This window comes from Musa acuminata, chromosome BXJ2-1, assembly GCF_036884655.1.
Source record: "Musa acuminata AAA Group cultivar baxijiao chromosome BXJ2-1, Cavendish_Baxijiao_AAA, whole genome shotgun sequence".
Classification (NCBI taxonomy): domain Eukaryota; kingdom Viridiplantae; phylum Streptophyta; class Magnoliopsida; order Zingiberales; family Musaceae; genus Musa; species Musa acuminata.
In genome coordinates this window covers 2,046,235-2,069,407 of record NC_088338.1, presented here as the reverse complement: position 1 = coordinate 2,069,407, position 23,173 = coordinate 2,046,235, and the positions used below count along the sequence as shown (strand labels likewise).

The following is a 23,173-nucleotide window of genomic DNA, read 5'->3' as shown; positions in this document are numbered from 1 at the left end:
GTTGGGTGAGTTGGTAAAAGTACTAAACCTGAAGGGGGTAATGTGTAAATATGTTCTCAAAGGGTGTACATCAGAATACGAAGTTGCAAAAGGACTTTTTAGGGAAAATGACGGCTCCCCCTTGTCCTTTTCTCGTGGCGGTGGGCGGGCGAGAGATTTCGGCCCCAAGATCTGGTCTTGGCGAGCTCCGGCGGTGGAATCAATCGATCGATCGCATTAGAACCGCTGTCTTCGGTGGTTGCTCGAGCTGAAGCTGAGTCGTTCATGGCGGTAATTGCTTGCGGTATGGTTTGGAATCGCGCGGAGGGCGGAATTTGATTTCCTGGTGTTGTTTTGGGTTTGGGGTTGTACGGTTGTTTCAGGTGGAAGAGGGAGATGAGTAAGGGCCGGAGTCCGGAGCCCTTAGATTTCTTCATCTGGACCATCGAGGTAGATTCATGGTCTTCTTGGTTTATTTCTTTATATCTCATTTAGGGATTGGGAAAATGTCCTTAGATCTCGCTGTTCCAAAGGAGAATCATAATTTTGTTTCCATTTGTGAGGTTAGGGATTCGTTTTGGAATCAGTCACTACTCTTGATATATCTCTTTAACCCCATCATATGTGAGGTGTACTTTTGTTTGCTTCAAAGCCAAAATATAATTCATGTGAATTTTGTAAACTAGAGTAATCTCCATTGGCAGGAATTGTGTTTAATTTCTTGCTATCCATACTTGGTTGGACAATTCATTATATATTATCCTATGTTCTATTATTTGGAAAAATTTTGCTTGGATTTTTCTGGATAAAATAAGAGTAATGATAGGAAATATAAGTATCTGAAGCGTGTAAAGCTTTAAAAGAATTGAGCTACTTAACAGAACTTCAAAATTTTCTCTCAAGTAATCTAACTTATGTATCTTTACGACTAAATCGTGGTTGTACAGAAGCAACCAGCTTGGGGAATATGTTGGCAAAAGGAAAAGAATCATATATTTTAGTTTGGAAGTGTGGATATGGCATGGAGGAGATGTTTGGTTGTATGTTTAGGTGTATTATGCTAAAAGTTTGTATACTAAATATTGCTTTTTATTTGTGATGAAACTATAAATGTAACTAATTAAGAATAATTTTTTCTTACTTGCTTTTTAGTTTTAACACCAAGCTGCCGCTGCGAGAGGCCTATGTAGTATAGATACACTTCTCAAGCAATTCAAGCTCAGCCCTTTTGCAGATTAATTTCATGGCCTATGCTGATGTAAGATATAATTACTGAGAAGATATAATGGTACCCAGAATAACTAGAAACCTATCTCAAACTGCCTCATTGGTGACATTTATGTCCATCTCCCTTGCCCCATCCAATGGTTCAACCGTACTCTTACCTGATACCTAATTCTTTGGATGTGTTGTTCAAATATCAACCATAACCAATTTTAGGAAAATTTAGAGTATGACGATGAGAAAAGGGATTCCCTGAGTAGCCTCACTCATTAGGAGGAAGCCAAAACCACTTCATTAGGTAAGTCTTGCAACCACAGTGCTTCCAGAAACCATATGTTCTTTAGAATTCCTAAATCCTAACTTGGTACAACAATTTGAAATTAAATTTTTGAGGGCATGCACCAACTGTATTATGTTAATTTCACTTCATTTGATCTTGAATTCAAATACTAGTTTGCAACATAAGCACTGCTCACTGTTTTATACTTGCAGCAAAGCTGCCCGATAAAACCTGAGAAAATCGTAAATATAGAGGAACTGTTGGGAATAGGTAATTTATCTAGAAATTGAACCACCGAAAATTCTTTTACTGGACTTGATATGGAAAATGTGATCTCAGGATGTTGGATTATGGCTTGAAGAGATAAATCTTGGTAGCTACTGCCAGGTTTTCAAAGACACTGGGGTAAACGGGGAGTACTTAGAAAGTTTATCCATGTTTACAACAGAGCAAATTCTGCGGTTTATCAGGCGCTGCCACATGAAGTGGGGTGACTTTATTACTCTATGCAAAGAGTTAAGGCGCATAAAAGGTTATATTCTTCTATCAATGTCCATAGTTTCTTAGCATGATTTCTTTCCTCCAATATAATTTTTCTGACTACCATTTGGCTGTTGTGAAAATTCATCTGGCATTCGATAACTGAAGAACTTTCACATCTTCGATTACTTATTAGCCACTACAGTTCGTGTTTCATGTCTTTTTCCTATGAACATATGCATGCTTTTCTACCGTGAAAGCTGAAGGTTGATAATACTCGAGAAGAAAGTCAAGGTTTCTGTCACTAGTGGCTTATTGGAATTCAAGATACAGCCCACCCTTATGTTGGCTTGTTGTTGATCTTTTATTGATGAATGTTTTGACATATAAAAAAGGAAACAATGAAGAGTTACAAAAATAGTTTGTAACTCATACAGGTTGCTGGAATAAGCATTACAGTTACTAGATCTGTTGCACAAAGAAAAGTTTTCATGTTGTTACCTCTTTTAGTTGATAGTTGATACGTAACCTCATTGACTTAGTTAAGCTGAAGCATTATCTTGGCTCTTGACTCACCCAACCAGTTAACAAGGAAACAAAAACTTGAAGTGATTACCAGAAATCAGAATTTTTATCTTGATGATAAAGGTTAAGGTGACCTGTTAATCAAACTGCATGTTCATTAGAGTTGATAATTGATCCATTAGTTGGTTTGGTGGATTTGGATCAATGATTTAAAAAGCGTTAGGCGCCAAGGTCCAAAAACGCCCGAGGCGCTAGGCGCTCACCCGAGCGAAGCGAGGTGCTAAAATATAAAAATATATAATATAATTAATAAATATAATTATTTAAAATTTTAAATAAAAATATGTTATTAAATTAAGAAAATCTAATATACAAAATCACAATGTCACATTAACAAAAAGTTTCAAAATTCAAAACAATAAAATTTTACATCAAAATAAAAATTAACAACATTAAAATCAAAATAATATATTATTAATCTATTAACAGTATTGAAAATTAATCATTTCAAAATTCAAATAAACTTAATATTAAGAGTATACTGTATACTGAGCCTGACGGAGAAACGAAGAAGCAGCGGCGAGTGGCGGCAGCGGGAAAGGGAAAGGGAGCGGGAGGCGCGAGCAGCGGGAGGGCTCGTGGGAGTCGCGAGCAGCGGGAAGGCTCGCGGGAGGGCTCGCGGGAGGCGCGAGCAGCGGGAGGGCTAGCAGGAGTCGCGAGCAACGGGAAGGCTCGCGGGAGGGCTCGCGGGAGGCGCGAGCAGCGGCAGCGGGAGCAGGAGCGACGAGCAGCGAGATCGGGAGCGGCAGTGGGTTAGGGTTGGGTAAGAGTTAGGGTTGGGTAAGGGTTATATCGGTTTAGTTGGTTCGATTGAACCAACTAACAACCGAACCCGGACCGAACCAGACCTAAAATCCTGGTTCGGTCACTTGGTTTACCCGGGCGCTCGCCCGAAACGCCCAGCGCCTGGGCTCGGGCGAGCGCCCAGGCGGCGCCTGTTTGAAGCGCACCGCCTGGGACATTAGCGAGGCGCTCGGGCCTCGCCTCGCCTCGCCCGAGCGCCTAAGCGAGCGCCCGAGCGCCTCTTTCAATCACTAATTTGGATCAAATTTTTGTCCTAATACTTCAAGTTAACTAGATCTGTTGATTTGTTTCGAGGGTGAAATTAAGGTTGGACTTATGTATATTGATTTTTTAGGTCCATTTCACTTCATGAGTGTCCCTTTATACATTTAATGTGAATGATTTGTTTCATACACTAAACTCATGAAATCCTCTATCATAAGTTGTACAAAGTATAATAGATTTCATTTTGCATCAACCAAATATTTACTAATCATGACCTAAAATTTTTGAATTTAGAAAAGTACTCCTAAACTGTACAAGTGATGCTGCAAAAGCAGTTTTTTTTGTTTTCTGATTATAATAGTCTGTTCATAAACATCTTTTTTACTGTTCATGATCTCATTTACTTTTTCCCACTAACCTAGCATTCCCGATGTGCCACTGTAGTTGTAAGAAGATCCTCTAAAACTGAAGACGAGCATCATACAAAACCTAATCATGGGTACAATGATGTGACGTTGTTTACAACTGTTGTTTTTTGCTTTCAAAAGGATGTATTACTCTTTATCTTGTTACTGTAACAAAACTTTCTCTGTTGATTGCTTTGAGATCAATATTTTTTGCACTTGCTTGTTGTCACTGGAGATGGTACTAAGCCCCACTTACCTGTACCCAATCTGGACCCTACATGGATCCAACCCAGCCCGACCGAACTCGAGCTATGGGCATATGGACATGGTATGGGTCTAGATATGACACATTGATAAAAATGATCTGGGTATTGACACACAAACCTGGTCTATGTTACTAATCTTAAATATATGTACTTCTATACAATGTCATCAAAAAAATTATTTTTTGTAATGGAGTCTGTAACTAGATCATAGTTTTTACATTAATGATGATGTTCTCAATAATTTGATTGCATATCTAATTTGTTTAAAACAGGTATCTAATTTGTTGCCATGGATCATACTCTCTTTTTCTATGTTTGATAAGTTAGAACTAAATGATTTAAGCAATCTTTTATTAAGAATAATTAATTTGATTTCAACATGGAATAGACTTAAACTATCGTTTGGCTTTCTTTAATTTACGATTTACTGATCATGTTAACTTTTGTATCTCCTTATTTCTGAACCTACTTTGGGCCAGAATGCAAGTGATATCCAGGTCCAACCACACCTGATTCTGTAGCTGTTACATACTGTGGCTGTCAGAAGTTCATCAGGATTATGTGTGCTTATTGGTCCATTATCCATCTTATCTTTAGTATTATCTTGCTTAATTTTTTATTTGCTTGTACAAAAAGAAAGATGGAACGATAAAGCTCTGCTGTTTTAATTAATGATCTTATCTACAAAAATTGGTGATTTGCTGTAACTTAGTTTAAAAGCTTGTAACTCAGAAGATAGTAAATGGTGGGTTGTAGTGATTGAATGAAATTTCATGCTTGTTAATTCTCTCAATGATGCAAGTTAGTAGCCTTGCTTTTCTTTTCATCAAGGAAGTTGAAGAGGGCATTAACAATTATTTATCTAACAAAATTTGAAATGCATGAATATTTTAAGGTGTGGCAGTTATTTTTTTTTTAAAAGAACTGAATAGATTCATAAATCCATCATTCTTCTATTGAATCTTTTATCCGTGACAGGTACTGTTCTTTTCATGGAAGTTGTTATAGAGAACAATGCTGTAATTATCTAGTATAATGTAAGAAAATGTGGAACAGCAATGTTATTATCAGAAAATATGCTATAAGCAAACTGAGATTCTATCTTTATTACATTGACACTTTTTTTTTTTCGCAGAAGTAACAAGCTTTTACTTCTAGGTATGCTAAATTCAAGTTGGCTGAATGGAAGTCGCATGGAATTTAGCAATGATTAACCAGCAATGAGTGTCTTAGATCATGCATCCATTGAAGAAAAATCAAGAAAAAGCTCACTGAAGTTTATAATTCACTTTCATGCAACTCCATGCATAGATGGTGTAGGGTGGTAGATATTATCCTATTGCTAGGATCATTAGATTGTGGGGACAACAATTCATAGTTTACATGATTCTCTTGATTGACCATTCACTTTCTTCAACTATACAGATAAATTGCAAGATGATGAAACATTTATAACTTGATCATATGATCTCCAGTTCTGAAGTAATGGTTGTTTGACACAAAGTAATTCTTCCATATTGTTGTTTTTGCCACAAAATTGGTGCATTTATGCAATCACACCTATTTCTTTTGTTCGAACGATCAATATGTAATCCTTCCATCTTGTTGTTTCTGCTATAAAGATCGGTGCACTTATGTTAACTCTTTCTTTTGTACAAGTGATCAAACTCTTTCAACAGTCATGGTTTTCTAAAATCTGCTACTTGCATGTAAATGCAGTTGCATGCCTGAGAGGGGAGCAAGAAGTTCGCAAGCCATGGTGGGTGCCGCAATGCCTGTCGGCAGTGTTTGTAAAGGTGGCAAAGCGCAAAAGACGATCACGGGTTGTCTCCCTGAAGGTAGAGCCTTGAGCTCCAAATGCAACTACTCCTACTTCTTAACCCTTTGTTGTTCTCCTGCCTCGTTTCCTCTTATTCCTTATGGTTCAAGTTTGGAGTAATGCCATGGTGTTTCAAGTATATTGGAAAGGCCATAATCCTTGCCTTGGCCAAGGACTTCAATTTGGTTCCGGTATCAATTTCGATAACTTATTGGATCAGTACGATACCGATATATGTCTACTAACCTGTGTCAACTGATATCTTTGTAAATTATATACGTGCCATTATCTTTGTAATGATCCAATTGTATCCAAAATACTGGTTTTGATACTTCCTTTTCCCCTTCAAGTCACTATTTCAATCAGCAGCAGGTCAGTGTATACATAGATCCAAGACAAATTTATGCTGTTTGATTCTGAACTTGGTAAACAGCTGTGTGTTTGACGTCCCAACTTGGCCAATCTGTTCAAACTATACATCACATACGCATCTTAGCAATTATGGGATTTCATTTCTAACAAGGATATCAAACATAACCTTATGACATCATATTCTAAGACATACGTGGAAGCAAAAGCTACATACAATACTAAGAGTTTAGGATTTAAATATGGGTTTCATTAATTTATCAAATCATATGATATGAATAAAATAATAGAAATAAAAGTTAGTTTATGTGTATTATTGAATAAATAATAGAAATAAAAATTAGTTTATGTGTGCTAATATCGAGTTATATTTTTAGATATTGAAAATTAAAGAATTTTTTAAGGAAAAAATCTCAAATTAAAGAGGAAAAGTAATTTCAAAGAAAAACATCATATTTTGGATTCTTCTACAATACCCTTAAAAAAAGGTATTTTCCTTTGTAAATGCAAACCTATAGTAAAATTGATATCATGTTAGTAGGGATTTGAATTCATTAAAACTCGGTTACAATATTTGTCAATAAAGTTAGAGTATTTTTTGTTCAAAAATACTGTAATTGAGTAACACATTGACCCTTTTTATTGTCGTTATTTCATAATAAATTAACACAAATATTATAATATATTCCAAAAAAAGATTAAAATTAAGGATAAATGATTAAAAAAATAATATTTGTCATCTTTTATTTTGAAATACATCAAAAACATTCCCAATTTCAGTTAAAAATAATTTAAATTCTCAAATAGATCATTTTATTAACCTTAAAAACTATAATAAACTTGATAATCAAGGTTAGTGGGTATTTAAATTAATTGAAGCTTGCTAACATTGTTTAGAACAGTTATAGTGTTTTGGTCCAACTAAAACACTATGACTAGGTAATATCTCATCAATTTCATTTGTTATTTTTCATAATAAATGAAGGGGATTTGTCATCCTTTATTGTGAAATATTCAAAAGATTGCTAATTTCAATTCAAAATCATTCAAAAACTCTCAAATAAATCATTTTATAGGTTCTCAAAAGGTGTACTAAAATTAAATATTATGGTTTGTGGGGATTTAAATAGATTAAAACTTGATTACACATAAGTCCACCATTAAGTCCATTCGAAAACATTGTGATTAGGAATGCCTTACCATTTTAAATGATCATTCTTTCCCAATAAATTAAAACAAATATTATAACATTTTTCAAGATGGCAATACCCATAGGTAAGATTAAGTGATTACTCTTTTATTTTCATCCAAAATCATGCAGAAACTTTCAAATGGATTATTTTATGAGATCTTAAAACATATAATATAGTTGATGATTAAGATCAGACGGAGATATGAGCTAATTAAGCATTGTAATATTTTTGGTCGATATTATGAAATTTGATCATATCAAAAAGTCGAATTCTATTTGGGCTTTTGATGGAAAATAGTCCAATATTTTTCCACCCTCCCTCGCGCCTTCTAGAAGGAAGTGGAACCTTCTTCGCCGACCTCGTTCTCTCGCTTCTTCCAGAAGCCTCTTCCTGCCCTTTTGCTTCCTCTCCACGCACACCGTGCCCGTGTCTACACTTCCTCCAGAAGACTCTTCCTGCCCTTTTGCTTCCTCTCCACGCACACCGTGCCTGTATATATACACACGTCTCTGTGATCTCAATTCAAGACGAACATTTTTCTTCTCTAAGCTTTCGATCAACGCAGTGACATGGAGAGCCCCTTCTTCTACTCGGTCGACCCATTGTGCGCCGCGGGCCGCCGGTCCCGGCACATCGAGAGTCCCTACTTCTACTCCGCTGACCCATGGAGCGCCGCCGGAGTCCCGCGGTCCCGGCACATCGAGAGCCCCTCCTTCTACTCCGCTGACCCATGGAGCGCCGCCGGAGTCCCGCGGTCCCGGCACATCGAGAGCCCCTCCTTCTACTCCGCTGACCCATGGAGCGCCGCCGGAGTTCCGCGGTCCCGGCACATCGAGAGCCCCTCCTTCTACTCCGCTGACCCATGGAGCGCCGCCGGAGTCCCGCGGTCCCGGCACATCGAGAGCCCCTCCTTCTACTCCGCCGGCCCGCGGTCTCGGCACATCGAGAGCCCCTTCTTCTACTCCGCCGACCCATGGAGCGCCGCCGGCGGCCCGCGGTCCCGGCACATCGAGAGCCCCTTCTTCTACTCCGCCGACCCATGGAGCGCCGCCGGCCGCCGCCACCACCCACACTGCCCCGCGCCCGTGTTCACTGCGAATCCTCGCGTCGTCTACATCCCCGACCACTTCGATGGGTCGGACGAGGTTCCCGCCGTCACGAAGCCCGCGAGGGCGCCGCCGTCTGAGGCGGTTCGGTCGTCAGCGGCTGTTGCCATTCAGAGGATCTTTAGAGGCCACATGGTGCGGAAGAACGTGAGAGTCGTCTCCCGGATCGCGACGGAGGTGGAAGAGATCGAGCGGAGGGTTTGCTCGGAGATGGAGCGGCTGAGGGTGGATCCCAAGGAGCGGCTGCTGGTGGGCGAGATGCTGATGGCGCTGCTCCTCCGTCTGGACTCTGTCCGCGGGGTAAGGGAGTACCGGAAGAAGACGATCCGGAGGGTGATCGCGCTCCAGGAGGCCCTGGATTCGATCTCGGCCCAGACCCTTGAATCGTCGAATCCCATTGATTCTGAACCACCGATTTCGGCGGAGATGCAGCCAGATAACCGTGAAGAGGTGGAGGGGACGCCTCAGGAGGACGATTCCGATGGCGCCAACACCGAAGAAGCCTCGGCTCAAGAATGTCAAGATCCGGACTCCAATGCCGCCCATGAATCTGCCTCTCAAGCTAGCCAAGATCCAGAACCGGAAGCAAAGGATGAAGGCTTCGTGTTGGTAACAGTGGAGGAATCTACCGGCACTCCTCTGTCGAAGGCCAACTCGGGAGAAAAATGCGTAGACGGCGATGTCGTTACGGACAAAGCAGCACTTTCTGATTCAATGGAGCAAGAGAAGAGGGAACCAACGACGGCCCCGGCAGAGGAAGCACCCGAGATATCGACTGCAGGATGGCACATGGCCGAGGATTCGGTGCAGGCAATGGCGGAACCAAGAAAGGATTCGAAGGACGCCTCGGGGATGGGGGAGGCGGCGAAGAAGGTGATGGCGGAGAGCGAGAGGCTGCAAGGGTTGGTGGCGGCGTTGTTTGAGCGGAGTTCGCAGCAGTGCAGGCTGATGGCAGGGCTGGTGGAGAGGGTGGAACAATTGGAGAGTGCGGTGCACAGAATGGATAAGAAGAAGGCGAAGAAGATGCATGCAAACTGCCATCCTCCTTCGCCGGTCGACAAGAAAGGTAACCAAACGAGGCAATGATTCCACCGTTTCTTTGGCTTAAGAACAAGTCCGTGGTGAAGCCCGGAAGAAGAAGACCGGAACAATGGCTCCCAACCATGGGAATGTTAGATTGATCAGGTTGCGCCAAATTTACAGTGCATCAAGACTGTAATACCCGTGATGTTCTCAAAATGGAGCTATCTCGACAAATAAAAACAGAAGTCAATTACCAGAAGGATTTGAGAGTGTTTATTAAATAGGAATAGAAATAGTTGTATTTAATAATCCAGAAGATGAACAATCATATGCTTCTATTATATGACCGATTTGATGTTTGAAGGTATTCTAAGTAAAGAAGTGCAGGAGGTGCATAATGACACTAAAGAGATGGTGAATTAAAGTGTTTTTATTTATTTTTTTTAAGATGTAAGGATAACAAGAAAGTAAAAAAAGTCTGTCTTAAAAAAATAATAATATGTGTGGTGCGAATTAATTTATATTTTTTAATATATTAATTGGATACTTGATAATCGGCACCAACGTATACCATTAGTGTATTTTTCCAACGGTAAATAGTGAAATATTATTCTGATAAATTCATCTCTTAACAATAAATAGAAAGATTCTATATCGCACTCCCAATAGAACTTTTATATTTATGAGCATTTTGGTAAAAGGACATCTACCCTCCTTCAAGATAGAAGTGCCAGGAGTCCATGGAAGGAGGCTTATCTCTGACTAAAGAAGATGAGAAGGGAAAAATTAGATCTACATACATGGAAAATTAAATTAATAGGGTAGATTGAGGAGGAGGAGGATGGGTGGGGAAAGGTATCAAATGGTGGAGGAAGGTGGAAAAGATTTGGTCATTCAATAATATTAAATTTGTGTTTTGACACAACAATCTCTCTACAGTAGTGTAATCGAAGCCAACGGAGATGGATATACTTGTAAAATTTTCTTTCGACAGGGGTTCCTTTGAAAACAAAATATCTGTAGGGCCCACCATGCAGACAAAAGCCGGCCCACGAACATCGACTCGGCAACGCTCCAAGACGACAGGCAAGACGCGTATGTGACCGGTTAACCCGGTCTCCTCCCGCCGGGCTTTAGTAATGGATTGCCCATCATCGTGTAAGACGTGGCATGTTGCTAGTGGATAATAGGGTGGGGCCGAAAGAAACGTCTCCTTCGCACGACGCGGTGCGCGACGAGTTCATCCGGTTGCTGTCCCCCGGTTGCGCCGGTCATCGCATTTGACGCGTTGAAAGTTGAAACCCGCTCCGCTCTCCTTTCCGCAGAGGAAAAGGGTGGGGAGAGATCGCAGCAAACCCTAATCCCTTTCTTCTCCCCTCTCTTCACTCCCACTCCTCTGGATTCGGTCGATCCCTCATCTCCCGGTCTTCCTGTTGTTTTCTGGCGGCTTTTCTCCGCGTCGAATTCAGCTCTAGGTATGCCATCTTGCTGCGGATCACCCTAATTCGTCCACCTTCTGGCTTGGGGATCGAATCTCCGCTTGTGGGGTTCTTAATTACTGCTTTCGTTCTGGTGATTTAGCTGGCGCCATGTTGAATTTGTGGCGAATCATCCTAATAGAAATTTTAGTAGTTTCCTCTTTGGTTTTCTCGTCCAAAAATTTGTCCTTCCCCTTCTCTCGGTTCTCTCGCTGTTTTTACCTTAAATTAGGGTTTTGGAATCTGGAAATGCGTATTCTTTTACAGAGGCATGTATTGGTCTGATTTCTGGAGCAAGATTCGTTTTTGTCGTTATGTTCTGAAAATGTTAGGATATTGGTCTGATTTATCAACAATTCGTAGGTAAATGCTTTCTTGCGTGCATATTTTGATTGTTTTTTTGGTAGAAACATATAATTCGACTGTTTTGTCGAGCAAGAAAAATTAGACTTTGGCACTATGCATCAGACAAAGAATTGGATCTTGGAAAGGGACGTTCCTTTTCATGCATCCATGCATGAACCCGTCACGAAGTGTTTTTTCAGTTTTGATGGGTACTTCTTTTTGTTATTTATAATAATTTAGAGAAGGATTTCAAATCCTCAAGTGATTCCGATGTGCTGATCAAACCCTTGAAATGTGGCAGGTAGAGTTTTGAGAAAACAACAATTGAAATGGGTACCCCTTCTGTCACAAATCACCACCACCAATCACCACTCTCTATGCTACCACCACGCCAGCATCCGAGGTCGTCAGGCCTGCAGACATCCCTATCCCTGGCTTCATCAGACCCTGCAGCATCACCCGACACCCAAGAGCCAGGATCTAATTCTGACCAAGGGCAAGACTCGCCCACAGAGAGCGCCAGCTCTCGTGAAACCTGGCCCATTGAGACAAACCACCCTGATGTGGTTGGAGGACATAAAATAGAGAAGGAAAAGGAAGGAGAGAATGAAGTTGCTAAACTGCAGGTCATTCGGAGGGTTTCCAACGCAAATAGGTTATCGCTCCATGAAATTGCTCGAGACAGGGTTGATGTTGTTGCTGAGAAAATCAAGGTCATGCCAGATGAGCTTCTAGAGGAGCTTAAGGGTGAGCTTCGGCAGATACTTGAGGGTACAGGTGGTTCTCATCAAATAGAGGAGTTTCTGTATCTTCAGAAGCTTGTGCAGGGGAGAGTTGACCTGACCGCCAAATCCCTTGCTGGTGCTCATCGTGTGCAACTGGAAATTCTTGTTGCAATCAATTCAGGCATTCAGGCCTTCTTGCATCCAAGCGTCAGCATTCCACAGGGTCGCCTCATCGAGGTTTTCTTGTACAAGAGGTGCAGAAACATTGCTTGTCAAAGTGCTCTCCCTGCAGATGAATGCAGCTGTGAGATATGTTCCAGTAGGAATGGTTTCTGCAATCTCTGTATGTGTGTGATCTGCAACAAGTTTGATTTTGAGGTGAATACATGCCGCTGGATTGGATGTGATACATGCACACACTGGACTCACACAGATTGTGCCATGCGGGTTGGCCAAATTGGAACAGGTCAGTCTGTTAAGAGCGGAGTTGGCCATACAGAGATGCTTTTCAGGTGCCAAGCATGCCACAGAACATCCGAGTTGTTAGGTTGGGTTAAAGATGTCTTCCAGCAGTGCGCTCCTGGATGGGACCGAGAGATCCTGATGCGAGAACTTGACTTTGTCAGTAAGATTTTTCAATTGAGTCAGGACCCTAAAGGAAGAAAATTATACCGCAAGTGTGGTGAACTAATAGAAAAGTTGAAAAGTGGCACAGCCGAATCCGTGGCCTGCAGAATGCTCCTTCTCTTTTTCCAAGGTATGGGACAAAAAAATATAACCTACATGCAAGTAAAAATTACACTTGAACTGCCAATTATCATCTATTACTTGGGAGAGCCAGCCCGGCAATAAGATAGTTGTTAAAATCAAACTTGAGATTAGCATCATTTGCAAAATATTGTTCTGATGCATCTGTCAGTATGCATTTGAACCAGTGCTTTTCCCATTTATTCTCCTATGCCACTTGCATCTACTCCTTTTTCCAGTGGTACTGTGACTAGGACTACGATTCAGCCGGTCCTAATGTCACGTCATAAATATTTGTTAAATGTTTTGTGGTTATGACAATGGTGAATACTGTTTTCACTTTTATCTTAATAAGACAATGACAGATATGTCAGATAAACAAAGATTGGGCTTTTTGGGCAACATGTTTCTTAGAAATGGTGGTTTTATGGTGACATTTACAGAATGAAAACTTTCATAGGTCATAATTATTAAAGTTTAAGAGCACTAAGGTGTGGAAACAACTTGGAGCTTAGGTAGCTTAGGTGTGAAGAAGGCCACCTTGTGTCATAAGTCATGAAAAAATGATCTAAGAAAATGACAGGGATTTTTGTAAGAATAATATGTATTAAGATTCAGGATTTAGTTGCCTCCTAATGACATGTAAATAATTTAATTGATTTGGCTTATTAGTGCAAACGCTTGTGTTTTCTTGGTTGCAAAAATGTTATAGTTGATGCTGACCAAAATTTATCATTGTTTTTTTTCATTCTCATGGCTAAAATCTGTGGTCCATTTTTTCCCTTCACCTAATGAAATAATGTAAGCCTTAGTAATAATGGCTTCTGAAGTTCTAAAAACAGAACTGCTGTGAGAATTATATGTGTAACAGTGGAAAGATGCACATTTCATGCATATGGACTGTAGCTAGTTTGCACAGGATTCAGCGAATATGAAGCAATGGAGCTTATTTGTCTTTCATGCTGTCTGCTGATTCATCATGTCCTGTATACTTTTGTCAACAAGTGGATAGGGTTTTTACAAGGCTAACTTCTTGGGTACTGAGGTAGCGACTGTTACTTAAAGTTGGACGTATCTTTCGGTAAAACCTCTCTCTATGTAGAAACTAAAGTTTGATGGATGATCACCATTGACAAAGCTAGCTTTAACTTGTAAGGTGTAATTTTTTGCAAGGGACTTATTACCTTCAATAGGGCCTTTGAACAGAATTTCAAATTAGTCAGGCTGTTGGAATTAGACACTTCAATGACCATTCCTTTTTTCTGCCAAATTCTGCTTGGTTTGCCTAGAACACTTGCTGCAGTCTTTTAAGTTACTTATTTTTTTGTCTATTGCAGAACTTGAATTAGATTCACCAAAGAATTCTGAGAACGAAGAAGTTGGGCGTCTGATTTCTCCACAAGAGGCTTGCAATAAAATTGCTGAGGTGGTCCAAGAAGCTGTGAGGAAGATGGAGATGGTTGCAGAGGAGAAAATGCGGATGTTTAAGCGAGCTCGTTTGGCTCTAGATGCCTGCGATCGTGAGCTTGAGGACAAGGCTAGAGAAGTTCAAGAGCTAAAAATGGAGAGGCAGAGAAAGAAACAACAGGTGGAGGAACTAGAGAGCATCATTAGACTTAAGCAGGCAGAGGCTGAAATGTTCCAATTGAAGGCCAACGAGGCCAAGCAGGAGGCTGACAGACTGCAGAGCATTGCACAGGCCAAATCAGAGAAGGCTGAGCAGGACTATGCTAGTATGTACCTGAAGCGTCGTCTTGAAGAAGCAGAAGCCGAGAAGCAGTATTTATATGAGAAGATAAAGCTTCAGGAGAGCCAGCATGCTCCGCAGGGTAACAGCAATGGTGGCAGCGGCGACCATGCACAGACTCTAATGCTGAACAAAATCCAGGACTTGTTAAAGAACGTGCGAAGCATGCCACCAAAGACCGAGGGGCAATAATCAAACTGCTACTTACTCCCTGTAGGGTTCTACTTGCTTTTATTATATGTTGTAATGCACAACTAAGAACACTATTAGATTATCAACTGGATGTTGCTTGAATTTAGATCCGCTGTTTGTTCTGAACCATTTTTGTATAATATGGCGAATTTAATTCGTATGTATGCACTCGGTCTTTATACTGAAGTATTTTTGGTGAGCCTTCTTATTGTAGTATAATGTATTTGAAACAATAGCAAAGACAATCCTCATGAAATGAGATGGATTGGATTGTGCAGCTAATGGGGCCCTAAAGAAGCTAAGTTCTACCCAAACCAGATATGAATTAATTACACTGGTTGATAGGAGTACATGTTAACCTTATCAGGTTTACTTATCGTCGTTACTTGAACAAAAATGAGTTGATTGCACTGGTAGTGAAGCCAAAACATGAGGTTTACTTTCATGTTTTGGGAGAATTGAGGACTTTGTAACATGAGAGTGGCTGGTGTCTAATACCATTTATAATACTATAGATGGTCCTCTTGCAAGCCAAGGTGGAGATTCCTAGTAAAAATTGTGACAAAGACCTTTTCATTATTGTTTTTATTTTATTTGTTTTTATCTTCAATGAAACAAATTTGTACTGGTAGTTTATTTGAATGAGGTAAATATGTAGGTCAACCTACCTTGTCATTAGATGCTTATGTGCCTTGTCATTTGTACTGGTAGTTCTCTTTTTAACTTTCCTAAGACATAATATTGCTCGTGTATATTAACATGGAGACATTTTATACAATAAACTAGATGCAACAATTGAGATGATTGATTGTGTGGAATTGAAGCTGTGCCTAGAAATGAAATTATGAATCATATTCATCTGATAGCAATTTTTGGGACTAATTACGTATAGTTAGTTACTTTACTATTACAATCCCTATATTTTAAAAATCTATATTGCTATCTCTATAATTATGAACGTGAAACATCTAGATTTATTTATCATAACGTTGTTTTATCAATGGAAATATGAAAACAAAAGGTAAAAATATAATTTTTAATATTTCGTTAGTTGTGACAGACGACATCGGTGACGACAAACAACGATGTCATTTGGAGCCACAGGTGGCTATTATGGATGAGGAAAACGATAATAAGAGGTAAGGGCCACTTTGCATTTGCGTTGATGCAGTTATCGAGCGACATAAGAACAATCGATACATATGCTAAACAGCTCTTTCGTTGCTCGACAACTATGTCAACACCAACATAGATGCAACATGACCCTCACCTCTCAGCGTCACTCTCCTTATCCATAATAGCCATCCGCAACCCTCCAACAACAATGTCGTTCACCATCATTGATGTCGTCTACCACCATTAACAGAATATTAAAATTATATTTTTATATTTTCGTGAGTAAAATAATATTAGAATAAATAAACTTAGATATTTTACTTTCGTAATTATAAAAATAATAATATAATTTTTTAAAGTGTAAGAAGTAGAATGTTAAATATTATTAACTATATAAGGTAATATGTAATTAACCCAAATTTTTGGGTGGTAAAGGACTGGAGAGGCAGCAGCTAAATGAAATGGTTTACTTGCATATCATCATCTTCCAAATCAAGATTAACAAGAAAACACAAGCACTAAAGAAGAGAGAAACCATAGACCATAGAACATGTAGCAGCTTCCTTGAACATTTAACATTACATCTTATGTTTAAATACAGCAGTGACCATCAATCGAATTTAAACTGTCAAAGCACCAACCCAATTAAAAGGATTACTGCACATCGATCTACATTCCTCCCTCAAAACTCCATTGATAATAATAGTTCCATGACCTTTGAGAGCCGCGCAGTCGATGCCTAGACCATCAGCTCTGTTTTGGTACTTAGTCCTCCAATTACTATTACGAAAGATAATGCCTGATCCTAACTCACATCAAACGATGGTATAGGATTTGTAGAGTAGAAACAAGACGGCTTTTATTAAGAACCACCTTAGGGCCTTGAGGATGATGTTGAGATGTTGTGAGATCTTGTGACTACTACTCCAAACATTTATGTTACTCAAGGTGCAATATTTGCAGAAATGGATGTTAAAATATACCTATGACATGCCTTGTGATGGACAAGTTGGGATCACCCTCTGAACCTTAAATGTGAAAGATGTCGATGGAACTCTTCGATTGGAATCACCATCGCTGCAGCCATTACCATCAATGCTGCCAGAATAAAGAATAAAAAACACTGAGATTTTGTCCTACTATTCAGAAAAAGATGTGGTTGATATCATGATATGGTGCGATTGGAAGGTATATATACATACATACATATGAAGATTTATATACATGTGGTATAAATGAAGATTTGCGCTACCATCGGTATGGTATGGTACGTATGGTGTTTACCAGTCCAATATCTTACCAATACATGGACAAGGTAAACCACATGATGCCTCCAGTACAGGATAGTGCAGGCCCTGTACCAGAGTTTTTTTTGTTTCCTTTTAAATATTTTTCAGTATTTCTCAAAATTTGGCAGGTATTGATGTACCAACACTCAATACGCTGGTATGGACCTGTACAGTATTGGTCTGAAACTGTACTGTGAACCTTGGTACAAACCACTTCTTAGATAACATCCAGCTGACAAAATCCAGTAGCACATTTCCAAGGGAAGAAAGAACTAAATGCTAAAATTCTTTTAATGCCCTTAAATTAAATTTCCCTTGAATTAGAATTTTTCAGTTCATCCATTGTTAGATATCTGAAATATATCAACAAAGATTTGCAACACTTACATATGCACATGAACATGAGACTGTATTTCTGCCATTTTAGTTTTATGGATGGAGATGTGCAGTCCACATAATCCTAGGGTTCAATTGGTTGCCAGAAAAAGGATGGTGAAAAACCTTTTTTTTCCATCGAAAACAAAAAAAAGTTGTCTGGATTGTAGGAAAAGGAAATGAAAACATCTTTCCTTCCTGTTTGGATTGGGTGTCATGAATAGATACAGAATTCTGAGACTCAGTTAAGAGGAGCAAAACAAAGGAGTGAATCAGGACTCATAAGCTTGCTTAGGCATAATATCTCCTGATGTAGTAAACTAGGTAGCAAGAATCTTGTATGTGTCCTGATGCACCTGCTTTACAATCTATGCAATTTCAAATCTTGATGCGGATCATGATTAATAGCATTTGTGTCATACATGCTAATAGTTGGAATCATAATTTCGTCCATCCTAATCCATATTATATAAATTGAGAAATATGGCACACTCCACGGAAATAGTTCAAAAGCTTATGACTCGTGTAAGTGGCTGAATGCAAACAAAATAAGAAAAGATTGTTAGAGAAAAAAAGGTTGCTTATCATTTTTCACTCGTCTTCTCCTAGCGCAAAACAAGTGTTGTCATTTGTGTTTGATGAAGAATACATATATGCTTAAGTACACCTACAAGTACACAAATAATATACACATGTAAACTTGCTTCCAACATACCTTTTAAACCTTACTGTTTCCTCAAACCTGAATTCTCCTATGTGCTACTTTGATTTCCCCTTAATTTAGCTAGAAACAATCACTAAGAAATAAGAATCAATTGACAAGGTAGCAAAAACTTCTGAAATGATAACAAAATAACTTTAACATATTATACCTTCCATGTAGGGATCAAACACGGAGGGGATTTTACGTTCCTTTCCAGGCAGTTTCCTCCTTTGAAGTCGCAACTTCTTGGCCTTCACCAAAGGTCCTTCGTAGACTTCCAGCGTTTATTTTCACATGTGTTCCAACTGTGTAAACAAGTACCACTTGATCAATTGCATTTATAGTTACAAAACAATATACACGATGACGTATTGAAATGATCAACGTAGCCTTTTTTAGATATATAACTTTTTTGCAAAGGCATTTCTGCACCTATGCAGTACTTCTATCAGCAACAAAGTACTATAACTTAATTCTTAATCAAGTTAGGAAAACTTGCTAACTAGCCTAGATGCTCTGCTTCATGTCAGATGGATTAAAACTTTAACTTGAAACTCAGAGAAATCATAGAACATATTTGATAAGATCAGATAATTACATACATAAGTTGTCTCTTCTCGAAATAGTAACATTCATATGTGCCAGTGCTACCACAAAATTGCATGTAGTTTCTCGATGCTGATCCATGACAATAAATGGAAGTAGGGTAGCGAGAAACATGACATGAAAAGCACAGTTAAAAGATATAACGTGGAAAGAAGATATGGGAAAATTTTTGCATATGCAGCATATAAAAAAATCCTTTTATACATTCCTTTTATAAAACAAACATTAAGTTAGATGACAAAAGAGTCCCAAAAAGATTTTCACCTCTAATGAAATTCCTGAAGCTAGCTGAAAATCTTGCACAGAAGCAAATCATACATTATTTCCAGACAGATTTTATGAACAAGCTTGTATCAAATCACAAGCTGATTCTACTCTAGCCAGAACAATGATAGAATTCTTGCTTTGCAGCAAATAATATTCTTTGTCCAGAAAGATGTGTAAGAACAAGCTTTCATCAGAGGATGGTCAATTCAAATCTTGCTGCAACAATGACATCTATCGTTGCTGCTTATAGCTTTGCTCCCTGCTCCTGAACACATCTTGCTTGAAATGAACACCTCAGAGAACAAATTGACCAGGATCTGAACATTGAACAAGTTTTTTCTTCTCCAACCATGATACCAACACAAAACCATGATATATAACTCACCTCCTCATGTAGGCTGTTAGAGTCTACGACATAAGATGTGGCAATATCAAACTATCAAGTCCACAGAAAAACTCCAAGTATGTATCATCATCACCAAATATCTTCGAGAAATCATCGAAAATTATAAGATGTTGGGCCAAGTAGCTGTAAATCTCTTCTCAACCAAGCAAATTTGTTCCACTTCTTTATCCCATACACATCTTCTGTGCTTCAGTATCTGATATATCCAGCAACTTAGTTGTGTGTTCATTTTTGAAATAAACTTCAGGAATAAGTCTTGTCCCAACAACATCTAAGTGCAATTCAGTAACCAGGTGGGTCTTTCCAGAGCTATAAATCCCCTCGAAAACCTCAGTAAGCAGAGTCTCATCAGGTGCCATATATCTCCCCAACATTTCCTTCAACAACTCAACCGCGCCTTCATAGTCCTTGTTCTTGCAGAAGGTATATATCAACAGCCTAAATGTATCATTGTTTGGAGTACACCCGCTTCTCTTCATGGCCTTGTAAATATCAAGTGCCCGCTCAGAGTTTTGCCTCTTGCATTGTCCAGTAATGAGAGCAGCAAAGGTCGACGCATTTGGGACAAAATTCTTTTGATCGAGCACCTTCACTACATGGGCGGCCTTCTTTGTCTTCCCTTCATTGCAAAGCCCCAATATAAGAGCATTGTACGTTACAATGTCGACCTCAATACCATCTTTTACCATCTCCTCATAAAGCCTCGAGCCCATCTCGCTGTTGTTCATCTGACTATAACCATTTATCAAAGTGTTGTAGGTCACCGTGTTCGGCCTCACCTCGGCGGCTTTCATCTCCTGGAAAACCCTGTTAGCCTCATGCAACTTGCTTTCCTTACAGAACCCATGGATGAGAGTATTGTAGGTGATCACGTTCGGCTCCAAACCTTTACCGGCCATTGTGTTCTTGAGCTTCACAGCATGCCCCGTGACTCCATTTTTGCATTGAGCATCGATCAAGGTATTGAAGGAAGCAACGGTAGGAGTGAATCCCATCCCTTCCATTTTATCGAACAGGTCGAGAGCCTTCTCCAGCTTCCCCGAGTTACAGAGCGCGCGTATGGCCATGTTTAGGGTGTAGACGTTCGGCGAGATCCGACACCGATGCATCTCCCGGTAGAAGGCCAGCGCGACGTCAGCCCGCCCCAGATAGAGCAGCGAGCTCAAGAAGGCGTTGCAAGATTTGATCTTGGGGAGGAACCCGTAGTCCCGCATCAGCCGGAAGGTCTCGGTGGCCTTCCTGAGCTTGCGCTCGTGGGCATAGGCCTTGAACATGGCGTCGAACACGGCGGGCGTCGAGTCGCAGAGGCGATACGTGCGAAGCACCGCGTCGAAGAGCTCCGAGGTGGAGTTCTGGGTTCGGGGGATCAACGACTGGCGGAAGATGGACTCGGCGGCCTTGAAACGGCGGGATTTGGTGAGGATGTGGAGGACGATGGCGTGGGTGTCGAGGGAGTGGGAGGCGGGGGTGCCGTGGAGGAGGGTCCAGCGGTAGAACTCGAGGGAGAGGATAGGGTCGCAGCGAAGGCGGAGGAGGAGGTGCGCGGTGCGGAAGGGCGTGAGGGAGGGGGCGAGGGAGACGAGGGCGGGCCAATCGGCGCGTAGAAGGTGGCTGTGGGCAACGGCGACGAAGTCATGGTCGGAGCCGCGGGGGTCGGCGAGGGAGCGGTGAGGGATGGGGAGAGCGGAAGCGGCGGAGGAGGAGGAGGAGGAGGAGAAGCGGCGACAGGCGAGAGATCTCATGGAGGGTTTGATGCCCACCTTCTTTGTGTGCTGCCGTGGGTTCCAATTCGCGACTCGACCGGATCGAGGACGAGAGGATGAACGGAGCCAACACTTATAATTTTCAACAGAACTCAGGCAGACTGAATCACCCCTGAAAGATTCCATGACGGTTGATGACTAAGGGCGTGACCTGGCATATATATTATATCTCTCCTTGCTGATTCAGCCGTGACTGAGTTTTTCGAAGTACATAATCTTGATGGAATCTATCATGTTGTGTTGTTATCTTTATGGACATTAAAAAATAGACAGACTTCCATCGAAAAATCATCACTTAAAATCCATAAATACTTTTTGTTGTAGATGTATCAGATTGACTTTGTATAGGAGAAATAAATACTGTTCGACCATAAGTTCTAATGCAGGCGAACATTGACCACCAAGTCACTCGTCCCTTATAAAAATGAATAGAAAAATTAAAAAAAATAAAGATTAATAGGTATTATGATCAAACGGGAATTGACGGCAAAAAAAAATTGACATTTAACATAATAATATCTTTATCTATTCTAATGTCCATTTTTGTTGCATATTCAATCTGGATCAATATCAATTCATGCTTGATTGGTGTTAATTTTCAAGGTCAATGCATGAATTGTAACGTTAACAACATTCATGCAAATACACCGTTAGGAGAAGCAAATAAGTTATTTGATACATTTGAAAGAAAATGTAGTATATATGCTAAAAAATAATTTAAACAATGGTGGTATTAAGAAGAGTAATAAACATTTTTTACATGCCACAATTAAGCTGTTACCACTCCCAAAAGGAAAAATTATTCATGAACACAGCAGAACAGCCCCCACAGGAATCACCATCAGCACTAATCCATACAATATTGTCTTATTATAAACTTAATAAGTATTCATTACTCATCAAATAATGAAACATTGCAGAGTCGAAATCCAACTCCAATGCAAATCATCCGCAAAATATATCAAACAAAATTTCCCTGATAAAATCAAATCCAGATCTTTGAGGGCACTGTCTGTTTTTGTTCTGCATAATCACTCATGAATGACCTATACATTCTGTCCGAGTACGATGAAATGCCTTGAGGAAACTGCATGAGAATCCATCCTTAACAAGCAGACCCTGCAAACTCAGAATTTGGGCTGATAAGATCCATTATAATCCAGTAAAAAAAATGTATTAATATTGGAATTGTGTACTGAAGGTTCACATTTCCTCTCAGATCCCTCAGAAGTATAATTTGATCATTGGAGACAATGGCTCTGCACCAATTGCAGTTTATCATCCAGCATTGTAACATCCAAGTAGATTATTATTCAACTTGCAGGTTTGGCAAAACAGAAATTGCAGAACGTTCAACTCTTCAGTTTTTAATCACATTTTATCCTTGACTCCTTTTGCATCTCTTCTTAAACAATCTCCACATTGTTGAATACCAAATTAGTTGCACAAAGATAGTAATGATGTGCATGTTTTAGTAAAAAAATTAAAAAAAGAAGCAGCAGCACACCTTGTCTAAAGGAAATAGCACCACTGACAAAAGAAAGGCACAGTCCAGACATGCACGTTTCAATTAATCAGCCATCTGCGAGTGGATCTTTAAACATGTACTACATTATCAAACTTGGAAGTCCATCAGAAAGCATTAATTTTTCACGCATGGCAAAATGTATATCAA

The 23,173-nt window shown here is 40.0% G+C and overlaps 3 protein-coding genes across 7 annotated transcripts; 2 read left to right on the top strand and 1 right to left on the bottom strand.

Annotated features, from left to right (window-relative positions):
- Positions 1-153: 153 nt before the first annotated feature.
- Positions 154-6,379, top strand: LOC135598389 (uncharacterized). The gene is made up of 3 exons (XM_065092103.1): positions 154-429; positions 1,823-2,015; positions 5,949-6,379. Exons 1-3 carry the CDS (start codon positions 376-378, stop codon positions 6,077-6,079), a joined length of 378 nt encoding a protein of 125 aa, XP_064948175.1. The 5' UTR covers positions 154-375; the 3' UTR covers positions 6,080-6,379.
- Positions 6,380-11,010: 4,631 nt separating this feature from the next.
- On the top strand, positions 11,011-15,159 carry LOC103987513 (OBERON-like protein). Its single transcript, XM_009405843.3, has 3 exons — positions 11,011-11,214; positions 11,864-13,044; positions 14,372-15,159. The coding sequence occupies exons 2-3, from the start codon at positions 11,892-11,894 to the stop codon at positions 14,971-14,973; spliced, it is 1,755 nt and encodes a 584-aa protein (XP_009404118.2). The 5' UTR covers positions 11,011-11,214; positions 11,864-11,891; the 3' UTR covers positions 14,974-15,159.
- A 1,469-nt stretch (positions 15,160-16,628) lies between these two features.
- On the bottom strand, positions 16,629-21,558 carry LOC103987523 (pentatricopeptide repeat-containing protein At4g26680, mitochondrial). 5 transcript variants are annotated; one of them, XM_065092100.1, is made up of 4 exons: positions 19,327-21,558; positions 18,626-18,761; positions 18,469-18,550; positions 16,629-17,187 (listed from the first exon to the last, which is right to left on the bottom strand). In XM_065092100.1, exon 1 carries the CDS (start codon positions 21,475-21,477, stop codon positions 19,900-19,902), a length of 1,578 nt encoding a protein of 525 aa, XP_064948172.1. In that variant the 5' UTR covers positions 21,478-21,558; the 3' UTR covers positions 16,629-17,187; positions 18,469-18,550; positions 18,626-18,761; positions 19,327-19,899. The 5 variants fall into 5 exon arrangements, with proteins under 5 accessions (XP_064948172.1, XP_064948173.1, XP_064948171.1 ...); XM_065092101.1 differs by having other exon boundaries at positions 18,469-18,537; XM_065092099.1 differs by having other exon boundaries at positions 18,469-18,761.
- Between the last annotated feature and the right edge of the window lie 1,615 nt (positions 21,559-23,173).

Bases quoted from the DNA above. Each gene is read 5' to 3' on its own strand.
- LOC135598389 (XM_065092103.1), top strand. From the start codon at position 376: ATGAGTAAGGGCCGGAGTCCGGAGCCCTTAGATTTCTTCATCTGGACC. The intron at 430-1,822 runs GTAGATTCATGG...ATGTGATCTCAG, and splicing joins TCTTCATCTGGACCATCGAG to GATGTTGGATTATGGCTTGA. The intron at 2,016-5,948 runs GTTATATTCTTC...ATGTAAATGCAG, and splicing joins AGAGTTAAGGCGCATAAAAG to TTGCATGCCTGAGAGGGGAG.
- LOC103987513 (XM_009405843.3), top strand. From the start codon at position 11,892: ATGGGTACCCCTTCTGTCACAAATCACCACCACCAATCACCACTCTCT. The intron at 13,045-14,371 runs GTATGGGACAAA...TGTCTATTGCAG, and splicing joins GCTCCTTCTCTTTTTCCAAG to AACTTGAATTAGATTCACCA.
- LOC103987523 (XM_065092098.1), bottom strand. From the start codon at position 21,477: ATGAGATCTCTCGCCTGTCGCCGCTTCTCCTCCTCCTCCTCCTCCTCC.